The sequence below is a fragment of the Condylostylus longicornis genome, unplaced genomic scaffold, assembly GCF_029603195.1.
Source record: "Condylostylus longicornis isolate FDR11 unplaced genomic scaffold, ASM2960319v2 ptg000037l, whole genome shotgun sequence".
NCBI classification, from domain to species: domain Eukaryota; kingdom Metazoa; phylum Arthropoda; class Insecta; order Diptera; family Dolichopodidae; genus Condylostylus; species Condylostylus longicornis.
In genome coordinates, this window is record NW_026578006.1 from 289,257 (window position 1) to 307,993 (window position 18,737).

At 23.7% G+C, this 18,737-nt stretch overlaps 1 protein-coding gene across 1 annotated transcript in view; it reads right to left on the reverse strand.

Annotated features, from left to right (window-relative positions):
- The window catches only part of LOC129608912 (protein Wnt-1), a 71,513-nt gene that overhangs the window by 36,151 nt on the left and 16,625 nt on the right, over positions 1–18,737 (reverse strand). The window contains exon 2 of the mRNA XM_055520704.1: positions 14,023–14,279. Coding sequence (XP_055376679.1) covers positions 14,023–14,279 — 257 coding nt within the window. The remainder of the gene's footprint in view (positions 1–14,022; positions 14,280–18,737) is intronic.

An 18,737-nucleotide genomic window follows, 5' to 3' on the forward strand; every position in this document is an offset into this window, starting at 1 on the left:
CAAAGTATCGTAAAACTTCTTTCACAAAATATTTTTGTACATTTTTTTTTCGAGTGTAAAATCACTCTTGTAAAATTACTTATTTCTCAGGTTTGTGATTTTAAAACCGGGTGTAATTTTAATTGAAATTTGTATATAATTTTCTTTGCATTTATAAATTTTAGTATACTTGCAATATAAAAGGTAAATTAACCTCCACTAATTGAATAACAAAAATTAAAATTTCGAGTAACTCTTACATTCCTAAGGTATTATATAAGAAAGTAAAATAAAGGGTTCGGTTTCCAGATCGATGGATGTGGGGTCGAGACGGCCCGGTACTTGAGTCGAGCCCAATCATGTGTTACGGAGACGAGTCAAAAATGGAGTCGGGCGTGGGCTCGAACGTATATGGTGTCCGCCCGAACATGCGTATATATGCGAGCCTGCACCCATATTGTACGGTGTTTCAAGTCAAAATACATGAAATAGAGATCTGTCTGAGAGTCAGCTTAGAAAGGGGAATATAAAAATCGTACCACATTTATGTGTTCTTGAACAGTAGGGCAGCGCTGTTCAGGTTACATTTAAGCTGGTCTGGAGCTGTCTTGCTACACTCGTGGAATTGTCATCGGCAAAAAAAAGTCATGCTCTTTTATGTCCTTGATCACAGTGGTCATGCGGGCGACGAGGTTGACGATGGGCAGAGTTTCCTGAGCGTTTAGGAACTGATACCCAATTCTCTTGGGGATATTAACAATTTTATACCAGAAACAGTGATATTATAAGTAATTTGAAAAAATTTTTAGAATAATCTTTGCAATTTAAATTGTTACGTTTGCACGAAAATTACAATTTGTTAAAAAAATTTCTGTCCTATGATCAATCTCCATAGGGTAACTATCATTCATATAAATTACCCTTTTGAATGATAAATCATTTTCAATGTAAAGTAGCTTCATCTTTAAATATGTATCGCATTTTTTTAATGCAGTTAAACATTAAACAATATTCAACTTAATACTCTCATAGCAGAAAATTTTGATATATGACAATTTTATTCTATTGATGCGATAGTATATTTTTACTTCCTTTATATCTACATTTTAATTATGTATTTATTATACAATAAATTAAAAAAAAAAATTTCATTTTTAAATACATGTCAAATTTTCATAATATTAAAAGTTTTTTTTTTTATTTTTCTCTCCTACTTTTTATATTATTCAATTTAAACGCTTATACGCTCGTATTATATTTTATGCCAACAAAAAAAAAATAGTATTAAACTTTTAATAGATTTACTTTAGCATATAGATAAGCACCTATTTGTGAAGAATTAGTGTGTTTTACCTGTTCGATTATTAATGACCACCCAATGAGATCTTTTTTTCTTATTTTCATTTTTGTGCTTTTTCTGTTAGCTACTCATTTTATTATTTTTTATCTTAATATTTTTCTGGTATTTTTTATACTCATATGTACATAAGTATATATATATGATTCATATTTAATACTACTATTTACTATATCGTATATTCTCTATCAAATATATAGGCATGATTAAATAATTAAGAAAAAAAAACGAAGAAAAAACAAACCAAAATAAAAAAATGAAAACCAAACTAACTACATAAATTTTATTGGGTTTCACATAGTTTATTTAAAAGATATTAATTATCGCGCATTTTAATGAAGCTCACATTTATATTATGTAGTACTCGTATGAGCGCGCATAATAATATTGATTGAATAAATAAATTGAAAAGAAAAAAACTAATGAAATTAAATGTAGATTAAGTATATATAAAAAAAAATGCGTTCAAATAGGTATACATACATACATAAATTGCTGTTATATGCATTTGATATGCTCTATATGAAACGGGTGGAGTGGAATTAACGCAGAAAATCAATTATTTACCAATATTGTTAATAATATTGGCTAACAATTTAATATGTTATTGCCAATTTAAAAATTAAGTAATTATATGAAATTAATTGTTTGTAATAACGGTATTTACTTAAATTATTATAATTTTGGAGTGATAATAATAGTAGTCGTTTGTGATATTAATTGTATAGTCATTAATTGTAGTATTATGTACATATGTAATATAAGAAGTATAATGCTGTATGATTACTTGCACAACATTGTATGATAGAATTAATATAGACTAGACCTTGTTCTGATATACAAAATATCAAATTAAGACAAATTGTTAATATTTCAAATACGATATTCGACAATTCATTCAATCGAATTACAATAAATTGACTGCGTAAAAATAAGCAAAGAAATAATTGCGATTGATATATATACACTATTTATATCCATTAAGACTTTGGCTCTATTTTGCTTTAACAAATTTGCTAGTATATTAAGTGAAGCTAATCAACATTTAACCCTACTTGTTCAATGGCATTAACAAAAGTATACCATTATTTGTTTGTTTTCCATAATGTCAGCTTCATCAGGTATTTTTTCTTTAAAAATATGTTCAGAATTTGCGATATGATTATAGGATTTCTTTATCGCCACAAGTTAAAAATATAGATGAAATTGGTTCGTACTAAGTATAATTTTAACGTGGTAGCGCTACATTGACTCGCTATTTTCAACTAGTGGAAATTTAGTGATCCAGATTTTTTAATTTTTCTAGTATTTCTCTATTATTTTCTGTCAGAACATTTAAAGCCGCTAATAATCTGGAAAAAATTGATGCCCGCAGTTTTCGAAAAATTAGATTTTTGAAAATGTTTTTTACAATGATTGTAATTAACCTAAACTAGATAAATTAAAAGACTAAAAAAAAAAAAGCCCACTTTGAGGCAGAAAGCTTTGACATTCGAAATTTCGAATATTTTTTCCAATTAATCTTAACCTAGATTTACTCCATCCAATCAAAATGAAAATTAAATATTTTAAATTAACCGGAAAACTTTGAATTAAACTGATATTTGTATTTCTTCTTTTTCTTAATGTTATACTTAATTATACATACATATATATATATATACAAATATAACATATACAAATTTATAACAGTTTTATTTTTGAGTATTATCATTATACGAGTAGTAATTTAGTTAAAAGTAATATCTTAAAAGTATATTAAAGCATGAAATATTAAATTAAAACATAAAATATCTTTGAATTAAAAATAAAGAGGATAAAATGAAGAAGAACGAAATGAAAGACAAGATTAAAATGTCATCATATTAAAATGGAAAATAATACAAGGAAAGAGAGAAAGAGTAAGTGGGAAAGAAACGAAATTAAAAAAAAAACAAAACAGTAGAAACAGAAAGCAAATTTAAAAAAAAAAAAAAATATTATCTAAAAAAATATTTTTCAATTTATGAAATTAAGAGTTTTTGTATCTCGTTTTTTCTTATTATCTTGAATTTAAATTAATTTATAATATTGATACGAAAAATATGTTAATTTTGAAATTTATACCGTGTATATTTAATTTTTATTTTAATTTTTTCCTTTATTTTAATATAATGTTTAAGGTAAAATTCATTTAAATAATAATATTTTCATATAAATATAAAAAAAATTTTGTAATAAATTTCAAAATTAAAAATATTTTTATTAAAATTAATTGAAATTATATCACATTTATTTTTTTTTAATGAATTTAAAATAAACCCAACTGTATATGTACATATATGTTAATAAATTAAACACATTTTCATTTAAACGTTGTGTGAGGTCACGGATTATGAAAATAAAGTAATATTGAGTCTTGCATCAAAGTCATCAATATATATAATTAAATTGATAATCCGCGAGTATTATTTAGTTTTATTTAATATGTAAATGTGAAATTATCTATAAAAATGCTAGTATATTAAAAACTATAATAAAAATATTTTATCTTCAGTATTGAAATGCTCCTTAAATATTTAGTTAATATTAAAAGTTCTACGGCTCGCTATCCGCACCTACCTAGTTAAAACTCTATGACGCAATTAAACTGGGGTATGACATAGTCTATGATGTCATGCACTAGTCCTATACTCTTCCTAGGAGTGGAAAGGAGTCTTAAATTTTATTAGAAATGATAATTTTCTTCAGTTACAATAACGGATACACATTCGGCACATTATGCACAAAACACAATTTACACAATATTTCTTTTGAAAAAACTTGAGTAATATACCAAAAAAAAAGTAACAACAAAATAATTTAAAAAAAAAATTCTTAATATTTATTAATTAAAATTTAAATTTACATAAAATTATTTTAAGTAATCAAACATGTTGTACTGTAATATACAACATGTTTGAAGTATTAATCAATAAAATGCGAACTTCGAAACGATGAAGTTGTTATAAAAATCAAAGTTTTTCAAAAATATGAAAAATTCTTGTAAATAAGGAATCAAACATATTGTATGAAATAAGTTTGAAAACAAAATAATATAATACAAAATTGTATGATACTTTCTTTGAATTACTTTTAATACTGATTATAAAACTCTGTTATTCTTCATATTTGTACTTAATTCTTATACATAATACTTACATATCTGAATGAACTAAATAACTTCATTTTAAATACTATTTAAATTTATTTACTGTATTAGAAAAAAAATTTTAAAATTTGTTTCTTCATAAACTATGATTTCAGATAAAATACACTTTCTTAAGAAAAAACAAAATTCAGTCTTAAAAATTTATTATTTTAGTTTGTATTTAATTGTACTCATACACAAACTCATAATACATACATATAATACTTACTTTTATTTAAACAATTCAAAACAAAACGATTTCTACACAATACAATAGTAATTATTATTACAAAAAAAAAAAAAAAAGAGAGAGAAGTAAACCCCTATAAAACTAATCCGGATATTTATAACTGAATCATTCAGTAATAAAAACAATTTTAGTTCATCTACTTTTGTATAACAATAAACACTTGCATAAGTATATATAGTATCTTTGTATGTATATGTAAAATAAGATAATTAATCCTAATGGTACCTCAAATTATCTGCTTTTTCAAATTAAAAAAAAAAAAACAAAACAGTTCTCGATACCTAAAATATTTCGAATGTCAAGGGTATAAAAATTCAGAATACAAAAAAAAAAATTATTTATTCATAAAAATTTTTAAATATTCCATACTATAAAAGTAGAGGAAAGATTGAACCATTTTTATAATAAACATTTAATCACTGAACAATAGAGCAATAATTACTTTTAAAAGATTTCTTTTTTTTTTTTTCTGTTTAATAATAAATTTTTAAAAGATTATTAAATATTCTATAAATTACTACTGTATACTATAAATGTAAGTATACTTACAGCTAATTCAACTATTATATTCTAAATCTACCTCTTTAACTTTTATATTATGTATGTATACAGTAAAATATATAAAGGTATTTTAACTTCTCTCTTAGTTAATAAATTCATTTTAACTCTAACTATGTACAAAATGATTTGAAAATGAATGGAAATATTATTGTTTTAATAGTTTTATTACGATCATTTTTAAAATATCACAATAATCTCTACATATATATATATATTAAAACTTGCTAACTATATAGATGCTGCTGGTTTATCATTTTACTTTTGTATACAATAATATGAAAATTTCCAAGAAGAGAACGAAAAATCATGACCTGTGAACAAGTAAATTTAAAAAAAAAAATTTTTGTATGTTTTGTATGTTCTAGAATGAAAGATCATAAAAACATTTATAATATATAAGATTTATTTTATAATGTCAGGAAATTATCTATAGCACAAGAATATAATATTATTGAAATGAAGACCATAATAATATACCATGTTCTCGGGGATTATTATATTTTTAGAACATTTAAGTATGTACCTACATAAGTACGAGTATATATATACAAATTGCAAAATAAATTTAACAGGGAAAAATTTTTTTTAATTCGAAAAGGTATTATGAGCTTACAAAAGATTCAATTTGGAGATTTTTCACAAAATAATAATAAATATAAAACAAACAAAAAAAAAAAAACTAAATAAACAGAACAGATGAAAAAAAAATTCATGTATTAAACCCAGAATTCGTCACAGAACGTAAATTTTTCAGAATAAAAAATATTTTTGGCATAAATAATATAACAAAACATTTTTGACATCATCATTGTAGCTCTATAATCATATATTTTACAAAAAGAAAAAAAATATTCAAACTGAAAATAATAATTTTAATAAGTGACAACTTTATATCCTTGATTTTCTTTTTCTAACATTATATTTTATTTTGTATACAGGGTGTATCACATAATACCATATTCTAAAGCGCACTATACTTTAAAATATAGAAAAATTTAATTTCGTATATTTGCATCATTAACCTATTAGGAGCCAAAAATTTAATGGTACTTTCTTCACTTGTTTCACTTTCTTCACGAGTTCAGCTCAATTGTATTAAAGGCACATAAATGATGCAAATGTATTTTTTTTTTAATTTATTTTATAAATTTCATATTTATGAAAATAATTTATTTATACTTAAACAAATCGATTATTACAACAAATATAAAATTAAATAATAAAACAAATTCGGCATATACACTTAAAATTAATTTAACTAATATTTCAATATTTCGAATTAATTAATATGAATCCAGTTTAATCAGCAATTCAAAGCAGTTGCTCTTGACTCTTTGCACACCCTGTATGTGCAATCAAATGCACATAATAATTTGTAATTATTAAAATATTTATAATTATTATGAGGATATCTGTAATCCAAGCTAATATCCCATAGTTGTTAATAATAATATTGATTATAACCTATGTCATTTTTATGTTTGTATAGAAGGTTAGGTATATATATATACAAAAATTCATCAGAATATAGTCAACTGGTCTACTGGATAGTATTAAATTTTTTTTATTTTCGTATTGTTTTCTTGTTTTTTTTGGTAATTTTGAATTATTACCTAAAATATTTTAAGGGGCCAAAAGTTGTGGAACATTAGATACAAATATATATGTATGTACATCCCTTAATTTTGTTTATTCCATTTGCAAAATCAAAAACAAAAAAAAAACAAAATAAATTCTTAAATATACCAGCAGAAATTAAAATTTATATCCTATTAAACCGTTAAAAATTATTATAATAAAATTTAAAGAGAACAGAAAAAAAAAAAATTTAAATGAAAAATTCACTTTGCCGTAGCTAATTACAATCCCTAAGGTGTCACCAATTAGAAAATAACAAAACGATGGACAGCATGATGTCCTTGCTTTTTATTTCTTTTATAATTTTTTATGAAATTTGCCTTCATATTATATATGTATTTATGGTTTGCTGATGATTGGTATATAATATGACCTATTGGTAGTTGTTATAATAGAAAAACAAAAAAATCAAAGAAAAAGAACTTGGAATGAACAAGAAATATCCTTTTCTTTTTCTTAGTTTTTCTCTTACCTTCAACTTTTTCTTTTCGTCATTTTTGATTTATAAACTTTTCTTTTCTTTTTATTTACTTAAGTGTAATCAAAAAAAAAAAAAAATTAAGAAGGAAAAATTTTAAAGACCTCCATGAAATTTTTTGTTAAGCAATTTTTGTTTGAAGAAAAAAAAAATAAAGGAAATTGCAACATAATTGTAAAAAGGAAACGAAACCGAATTAATAATATTGTCAAAATTCCAGAATATTTTTGTTTTTGTGTGAAAATTTTTTTGAATAAAATTTAACCTTTAATCTGACATTCTGTGTCTAATTTTAAATTTCTTAATTAGTAAAATATTTGGAAAATGAATAGTGTTAAAAAAATTAGTTTTTTTGCAGCTGAAAATTTTATTCAAATAAATAAAATTTCAACGAAATTCAAAGCAATTTTTTAAAAATTTTAAAAAAATTTTAATATCTTGGATGACTAACGAAATATCAGGATGATTTCTTGACCAAAATTTACCACGCGTTGGCAAATTCTAATGAATTTAATAAGCACTGAATGTGAAATGAAAATCTGATAAGTTTAATTTTTTTTTTTCAACATCTGCCAGAATTTTTCCATAATTCTCATCGTATCTTATTTAATTATCAAAAATATAATTAAAAAATTCATACTGAATTTAATCAGTAATTTCTTGTGTCAATTAACATTTTTGATACTTTTAACATTTTTCATGTCATTTCAAATATTCTATATAAATTTGTTTTTACTGAAATAATAATAAATTTGAAATACAATACTTTTTAATAAAAAATTAATGAAATTTCCATAACAATATGCTAATAATTTTAATTATAGCCTGATATTCGATAATACGGTACTCTATTGTGAATGAATTTTTTAATTTTAAATTAATATTCAATTCTATATATGTATGTATAATATCGAAATCCAACTAAATATGATATGATTATTATGTGAATGACAATAACAGAAAAATTTTCCACTGCAAACAACAAAAAAAAATTAAAAATTCCCCGATTAGAAAAAAAAGTAGTACTCGTGTAAAATGAAAACCACTTCAATTAATATTCCATGTAATAAAAACCACAAAATCTATGTTATATACATATACATATATACATGTATATGTATACAATTTTTCTGTTGTCGAATACTTAAGATATAAGAATATTGAATACCAATCACGATTGTATATTTTATTTATTATTATTTTCACTTTTCGATTAATTGGTAATCTTTAAAAAATATAAATTTTGTGAGGGAAAGAATCCGATTTCATTGGTTTATAAGTAAATATTTACTTACATATAGATAAATTAAAATTTGATATTTTGTGATATGTAATTGAAAATAATCTGAGATAGATAAAGATAGATTTAATAATATTTTACATGTATTCCTTTAGAAATCATTTCTAATGTGGTATAAAATGGTGGAAATTAACCCATTAATACTAAATTTTTTTATGGAAGAAAACCACATTTTCTAGACTGGCATATACAAAAACAAAAATTGTAAAATTGTACTTCATTAGGACCCTGTATTTCACTTCCAAATTTTATTTGTATATTCAATTTTTTAGTTTTACAGCCGCAAAGCAGTTAATGTAAATGTATTTTAAAGAAATAAAATTTTACAGAAGGCATTGTTGAATGTATTAAGTATAAAGTTGTACACTTCAATCACTTAATATATACAATTCTCTAAGACAAAAATTCAAATGAAATTCTAGTATCCTTTGGTGAAATTTCCATATGCTATAAAATTGGTACGAATTTCTGAGACGCGGAACCCAAAATCCTATTACATTATTTACTCCAACATAATCCTACATTTATTCCCCTTTTCTACCATAAGTTTATAATTGTTATACTAAAATTTTTCAATTTTTTTTTGTTATATATCTTTTCCATAATTCATAATAAAACTAAATATTAAAAATATTTAAGATCAATTAAGAAAAAATTGTTATAATGATTTAAAAGATAACATAAAACAAATTTATGTTTTCTGTCAACTTGAAATTATAAAAGATTTTTAAGCTTTACTAATATACAAATACATAAACCTATAGGAAATTTTTCAAACTCAGAATTTCATCAAATCTTATTTATAATAAACACCTTTTTTTTTTGAAATACTTAAAAATTAAGAATTGTTTTTCTTTCCCTTTCTTTATATTATATTCATTTATGTATAAATAAGTCCTTTATGAACACTATCATATACAAACATAATACTGACGAACTCAAATGAAATTTTAATACCCTTTATAAATGAACTAAAATGAAAAAAGTAAAACAAAAAAGTGGAAACTCCTTACAATCCTGTGTATAACTAAATACCCTCACTTTTGAACGTTCAATTTTTGTTGTACTTTTGATTTATAAGTACCTTATTATCTGATTATGGTTTGTCTTTTAAATATTTCAATTTTAATATAATATGTACATATATATATACGCAATGTATAAATAATTTTTGTATAAATTATAACAAGAAACATAAAATAATTGAGGTAATTTTCAGGAACTCGTATTCATATCAATTCTAAAAATTCAGAAGAAGTAAGTAAGTATACGTTTTGTTGAACACAAAAAAAAAAATTAAGACTTAAATTAAAGACTTAAAAACAAAAACAGAAAAAAAGTTGATTTTTCGCGTATAGCTTACATTCTTCATTTTAAAAAGCAAGAGGAAATTTATCGTATTATAATTGTGATGCTCCCGCAACTCTTGCTCTTTACTGAAAATACAAAATATTATTGCTACATTAATTTATAGTTGTTCATGGTAATTTTCAGGTATGTGTATTATCAGCGCGAAATAATAAGAGTTTAGAAAAAGATATCTATACCCTTCATAAATTAAGTTCAATTGCGATTAACACTTTCAAATTTTCTTCCTACAGTATCCGAAATTATACATTTTATTATTATATTCGACTTTAATTTAATTTAAAACTATAATGCATAAAAATTTTAAAATATCGTATTAATTATTTAGATTAGTAAAAATTAGTAAAAAAATTACAATTTTCCAATTTTTAAAGGGTTAAAAGAGTGAGAGGTCAAAATTCTATAATAAATTTTAGGAACTTCACTATACTTATTAAATCAACGAGAATAATACTATACTTTGAATGAGAATCCGTGGCGGAATTTTCTAAAATTTCCAAATATGAAAAATTGCAAATGAAAAAGCAAATTTATAATACCAACTCTGAGAACAATATCCTAAGGAATATAAAAACAAAAATATGCGTCTTATTTTTGTTGTATTCTTTTTTAATTTACAAAAAAAAAAAAGGTGAAATATATTTTCATTGAAAATTTGCTTCTTAATTGAGATGTCATATGACATAAATATGCATTTCATGAAATAAATCTGTATTTCTACATATATATGTATATAATATATACACAAAAACATACCGATGAATAAACACATATCTACATATTATCAATAAAAAAAAAAAATTATAATAACAAAATTATGTAAATTGCCACTTAAAGCTCTTAGAATAAATAAGCATAATAATATTATGCACACATGTATGTTCATACATATATAAAGAAACCGAATGGTACCGAAGCATCTGTAAAAATCTGTAGGTACTACATACTAAACAAATTTCATATTGAGTAAACCAAGACGTAAAACATTATGAAAGTCTTAATTTCTCCTATACAATGTGTATAGGCGGTGCGAGTATATGTGATATATGTTAATGATTATAATATCGTAAAAAAAAAAGAATAAGAAAAATTATAACAAATTGTTATAATGATGCTACAACAACAACGTTCTCATTATAATATCAACAGAATGATTTTTTTTTTTTGAAAAATTTCTTCAGTCTAAGAAATTTTTCTTTCGAATCTTATTTTTTTTTATTCTTAAGAACCAGTGACAGATGTTATAATATGTATCAATTATATATGCGTATTATGTATACATGTATAATTGTATAAATGTATATAACAATTCTATATCCAAATGCAAGGAGCACGCGTTTCAAAGAAGAATTTTAAGTATAACAAAAATTTTTTTTTTGTAATTTCATTTTTATCACATTTCCATATAAAAAACAAATTGAATGAAAAGAGACAAAAAAATGGAATGCGCTTTACGTCAACGCATTTTAATATTTTAAAAAATCATTTTCAGTTTTTAGTTATTCTCTCATATTAATGTACATAGATGAATTTTTAATTTTTGAGTGCTACCATGATAGTTAAATAATTTCTAGCAAGAAATTATTATTGTTTTTTAATTTTTTTTTTTTCATTTTTATTTTCTACATTGAAATCTAGCCACACAGAATTAATGCAATATTTTTAGTTATTCACTTTATTAATTGGGTAAGTTACATTTAATCGAAAGTTAAATTTTTAGAAAATTTTTCATCGAATATTGAAAATAATGCAATATTTTTCAGAATGGAAAACAAATATATCAGTCTAAAATCAAGTATAAGTAAGTTATTGCAATAATTTCAGGATTTAATTGTGTATAATATGTCAAATTTTTTCGAATTTTTTTAACATAGAGATCGCATTGAACATTCTTCAAATTCGAATTGTCATTATATAAAAATTGATTTAGCACCCAATGACTTCTTCTTATTCCCTCACATCAAAAAAAAATGCGTGGACAACGATTTTCAACACCTGAAGAAGCAGTCGATGCGTTCAAAAGCCATGTTTTGGAGGTGTCTCAATCGGAGTGGAAAAAATGCTACGAAAATTGGTTTCAGCGCATGCAAAAGTGTATTGATCTTCATGGGGAATATTTTGAAAAACAATAAAACCATTTCCAATGATAAATGTTTGTTTTTTATTGCTAGACCCGAAATATAAATAGTGACCCTCGTATATATAATTTTTTAATTCATATTGTAACTCAAACCTTTCCCGAATTCACGTTCTTCTTAAATTTAATTATATTGTTTTTGATAACACAGTATTTCATTCTAAATTACTCGATAACCTTCTCTATTTCGTATTTATTTTTACTATTAAGAGTATTTATAATGTTATAGCATGCATTCTTTCTTAAGTATAGTGTTACAATTTATCGGAATTGTTGCTACTATGCTGCATTATGAATAGTAAGAAATTCTCCTATTTTCTTTGATTAAAAATTGCCCGAAACAAGTATCGAATTTATTTTTCGTAAATAATTATTCAATGTACATAATATATGGTTTTAAAAAAATTTTTTATAAAAATTGCAATTTGTGTCCAATGAATTTTCTCATAATAACTAACTTTTCATATCATTATTTCGATATTTTGTCCTTATAACTTTTTTAATATCGAAATAATGTTCTATTACCATTTAAAAGATAACACTTAACCTATATGAAATTAAAACATTCTTTCTCATAAAAAATTTCTAATATAATCATAAACAAAGTATGTATGTCACTGGCCGAGTATAGAGATTCTCGTATAAAATGATCTAGAAAGAAAGATATACATATACCTTTTATGCGTGCGTTACAATTTTAAATACAAAAGAGACGGAGTATAGGAAATAAAAGACAAAAAGAAAAAAAATTTAACAATTTTAATTTCTTTCCACTTGGTTTTTCTGTTTTTTGTGCACATACATACATACAATTTATATGTATACATATATATATATTTCAGTTTCTGTTATCAAGATCAAGATTAAAATTGAAACTGTCTATTATGCATTTAAAGAAAAAACTATTATTCCGATCTTTTAATAAGTGGATCAGGTTTTAAAAATTTTACAATTACAAATAAAATATTTTTTTTTTTTGTATAACATATTTGAAATGAAATAAAATGAATAAGAAAGCATTTAATATTTTGTAACATAATTACAAAATACTTCTTCAGACTTATCGTGCTCTCATATTTGAACGTCCAGAGATCGGTATGTATTCGGCATAGGGTATTTGGTAAATAATACCATTTTATTAACAATAAATTAGCCTGTGTTACAAATAAAAACACAAATGTTTGTATCAAATTTCACTGTTCTATACATGCGGAGTACACTCATCTACCCATTCATATATTGCTGTATATATGTTATATACAGCAATATAAGTGTTTACAATAATAAAATATTCAAAATGCGTAATTAAATCGTACGCAATTATTCCGAAATGACAATAAAAGAAAATAAAAGCATAATAGATGCGTGTATATATGTATGTATATGTATATGTACAATGTGGATTATGAAGGTATTAGAAAATGAAACTGGTCTAACATAAAATTATTTTAATCAACATTATATTAAGTGATTAAAGGTATTTACATAAGTATTTTTTTAATAAAATTCATCAGAGATTTGAAAAAAAAATCTTTGTATGTACAACAGGCTTGTTATACATAAAAACATGCCTATTTATTGTTTAGACATACTTATACGTTAACAAAGAACTTGAAGATTGCTATCTAAAAATATACATACAAATATAATTTGTACTTTCGATTTCTTAACTTACTCGCAACTTCATAGTTTCTCTATGGTAGTTATTAATTTCTTTCATTTATTTGAATTTATTTTAAAAAAAAAAGAAAAAAACAATTTGTATGAAATTTAAATAAAACTTACCTCGATCAACAATTTTTCCAAATAAATTTTTTCCTCTTAAAAAATTTCTAGTAGAACAATTCCATCTACGATTTCTAAATTGATGTTGACATTCTGCTATAGCTAAATTAGCTCCTTTAACAAGAGCACCTAATACACCTGGATTATCACGTACTAAACGTCTTTGTTTACGACGTAATGTTGCATGAACTGCTGGATCAAATATACCCGATGATAATGGTGATATATTATTTGGTTCACCAACTTTTGCAATTCCCCTATAATAAATGAATAGGAAAATATTTTTATTTAAACAAAAAAATTTAATTAAGTTAAAATAAATGAAAATATTTTAAATATACTAGAGGCACCTTTTCAATTAATTTGATAGTAAGCCGCCTATAAATTGGTGAAATAATCAAGGAGTAGCAGACATTGCGAGAGGGGAGAATTATAAATTTGGTCTTTTATTTGCAATTTTTCATATTTGGAAATGGCACAAAATCCCGTCACGAATTCTCATTCCGAATATTCGAATAATAAGTGAGTAGAAAAAAAATCCTAAAAATTATTAGAAATCTAAATCTTTCGAAAAATCTAGAAGAAAATTGTGCTCGTAACAGCACGTATACTTGATAAATAAATCAATTTCATGGATAATGTTTTCAACAACTCAGAAAACGTTTACAAACATAGGCCATGGATAATGTTTTCAAAAACTTTCAACAAACCTGCGTCACGAAAACATATTTATACGCCTCAAGGTCGCAAAGAGGAAAGTCACTATTTTTTAGAATGGAAACAATCTTTACACATTTTCAATAACATTTTCACATTTACGACGAATAAAACAAACATCTGATAATCGGAGTATTAACGATATGGTGCGAATGATAACGAATTACGATATTAGGTTTAATAGGATGTTAAAACGTTTTTTCCATATCTTATGATGAGTGATATTTTGCTGGAAAAAATGGAAACCAACTTAGCAACTCATTCGCAAATTCATTTTACGATTTAAAAACGTTTGCCTTAAAGAGCTCTGGAAACGATCTTTTGTAGATTGTTTCAAAGATATTCAAAATACTCTTGTATACTCTTGTATTTAATTTTCTCGTTATTCTGCCGCAAATCATTTCAATCTCTTAGACTTACGCTTAATACTATAAAAGTTCCACATTTACGTTTACAATCATTTTCTCGAAAAACTGTTAAATATCATAAAATCAATCAGATCACACAAGATGTTCAATTAACACAAGAAAAAAACTTTTTTTTTTTTTGTTACACCCAACTCTATTTTTTTTCTGTTATGGTGTTCTTATTGGCACGTAAAATTTTTCATTACTTCGCGCATATTTTCTTCTCCGGTATTATTTTATATTTTGTATGTGTTTTTGTTATTTTCTAATTTAAAAGTAAATTAAATAACAAATAACAGTAAAGGTAAGTTAAACAAATTGGTCGTCACATATACACAATTAAAATACAACACTAACATACATTCCTTTATTATTATGTTTACTGTTAAAGCTGCAACACACATATTATGTATGCGCATTAAAAAATAGTGTTTGACAAAAAAAAAAATTAAAATAAAAATAATAAAATCAGAAAAAAATTCAAATAGCCTATTAACACCTTTTCATATTAAAAAATATCCACTATACAAAAATACCATTTATATCCGAATAACATAAGAATCGGTGAGGCGCATTAATATAGAGAAACAGAAACATAAAAAAATCAATGAAATTCTTTACTGCTGCCGCCCGATCTCGAATAACACCTGATCACAATGTAAACATGAAATAAAATATGTAAAAAGAAACAAAAAAAAAAAAAACAAACAAATAATAATAAGGAAAACAAAATATGATTTTCAATCAAAGTGAAAATTTAAAAAACTAACACCATGTTTTGTTATTTTTTAACCACAACAATCAGACGACATCTCTCTATTTGAGGCCTAAAATATTTAATTTAACAATTAAATGATTTCATTCATCCGTTATTTAGAAAGAAAAAGACCTAGACCTAAATGTTTTAATGTATGAATGTAAAAAAAAAAGGTGATTCTTCTGGCTATTCCAAAAAAAAATATACATTTGTGTATATATACTTGTTGAGATTTTAATAATCCTCAGAATAAACACACTTCGAATACATATGTACCCATTAAGTGCCACAACTTAAATGTAGCTTCAAACCAATTTTAAGCCAAGTGTTTAGGAACGTTTTTTTTTCACCTTGTCAACTGAATTGATCCGTCAATTTTCTTAACTAAAATAACAAACACTTAATGTTTAAATATCCATAAATGATCTATTAGTTGGTCCCTTAGGAACAAAATGCATCACATATGTTCATATACGCTCATTTAAGTATTTGTAGTTTTATTTAGGCATATACTTGGGTATATAAAACCCTAGAATAAATAAAAAATAAATAAATAAAAATATAAAGAAAAATAAATATCAGGAAGTACCGAATAGGATTTAAAAAATACCAGAGTCCGCTAGATTCTATTCATTTTTAACAAAAAAGGTTAGTTTTGTGTTTTTTTTTTCTTTTCTCTCGTATGTTTTTAACATTAAGGCACACTAAGAGTGCACAATAAAAATAATAAAAAAAAAAACATTCTTTCCTTTTTTTTATAAATTTTAAAAGAAAATATTTAAATGAATGTATGTGTACACATTTGTGTGCCCCATTCAATCATAAATAATATTGGAAACAATAAACTGAATGTATATATTCGTACATTATGATTTTTAAGTGTCATTAAAAGAGCACAATGTGAATGAAGTAGGAACTATGAATATTGAAGGTATATACGACAGGTAAAGTTATATTTTGTTTGTTATCGATAAATTAGGCAGAATATTATTGCCTCTTCTGTTTGCATGTAGATAATTTTAGTACTTCCTTATGCATAAAGATTTCTCATACAAAATATGGTCGAATCATCAAGAACTTTCACGGCGATGATGCAATTAGAATTAGATTATGTAACGGCTAGGAAGGAGTTATTCTCATAAGTGATGGGCTTATAATTTTTGTGATCTGTTAATGTGCTACAAGAAGGATTTTTCAGGTGCACAAACCACTCGCTTGTGCTAGTAATGATGAAACGGTTAACTGTATATGAAGCAGGAAAAATCTTTATATATTAAACCCATCTGATTAAAAAATGGTGGAACAAAATCTAATAAACAGGCGAATTGAATTCTAGAACTACATTTAGTAGCATAATTACACTAGTATCTCACACTTATACCTTTTATTTAAAAAACAAAGAGTTACCATATTTATTTACCATATTTAAAAAAGAGTTTAAATTTTCCTTTAAATTTTCTTAGGATCGATAATCCTTTTAATAAATAAATTTTACAAAAAGATTTATAGATGTCAGATTTCAAAAATAAATATGTAGTGTTGAATAAATAAGTGCATATACCATTGTATGAAAAAAAGGGTATTTTTCTTTTGAAATCAAAATAAACACTTAGCGAGAAATAAATAAATGAACTGGTAATATAAAATAATTATTTATTTTCTTTTAATAGAAATTATTAGCTCTTTAAATGGCTCTATTAAAAATTCAAAGACATGTGTAAATATTAAACAACACTTATATATACATATATGTTTTGTGTCTTATTTACTATACACTACAAAATTTACCTTTAAAATTCTAATCAAACATTTTAAAAAATTTCAACAAAATTATGATCTCTTAATTGGGAAGCAATATTTTTTATATATAGGAGTAGTGTAAACTTTTATTTATTTTTTATTCAAATGAAATGAATTTTTTAGTCAGAAGTTTATTTGAAAAAAATTCTGATTATTCAAAATTTTAAGGTTGATACAGTCGAGTATAGCTATAATTCTGTATTTTGAAAAATTTTTGTTTTATTTAATTCAAATGATTTAGAGTTAATTTCTTTCTTAATAAATTACATTTTATTTTGTATATTCTTAAATTTTAAATGATCCAATAAATGGTGTTTACTGTATTTGAACAATCTTTTAAATTGTTAATATGCGTACTTATATTATCCTTTCATTTTACATACAAGTATTTATTTAGAATAAATGAGAAACGTCAATAGGCGTAAAATAATAAAATTATAATCCATTTTCTCAATATTTTTAGAGGTGATACTTAAAACACTCTTTCAAGGCATATACAAATATTGATATAGAAATTTTTGTATATGGTACCTGTACAGGTGCATATTTTTACATTTTCAATACCTTACAGCACATATGATTTAAATATTTTAAATTTACATTTTAAAACATTTATTTTTCTATATAAATAACACAAGTTTTAATTTGTAAACAAAAAGTGAACATGATTCTAATATAGTAAAGTCAATAGTTTCCTTTTAAAAGATTTACAAAAAGGAAATTATGAAAAAAGGATTATTTATTTTCTTTAAATTGTAAATATTTTAATGAATTTGGCGTACATAAGCAGGTCGAATGAGTACAAAAATATTGATAAATTTAAAATAAAATTCAAATTTTATGAGGGGATAATGGAAAATGCCCGGCATTGAATATGGCTTGCAAATGACTATTATAATTTTTAATTTTTTCTTAATATACAAATCAAAATATAATTTGTGTTTAGAATTTTATTTAAAATAACTGTGATTTTTCGTTTATGTGTTGAAAAAAAAAGTGGTTCAAACTTTTGATTTTGCTTTAAGGAAAAATCT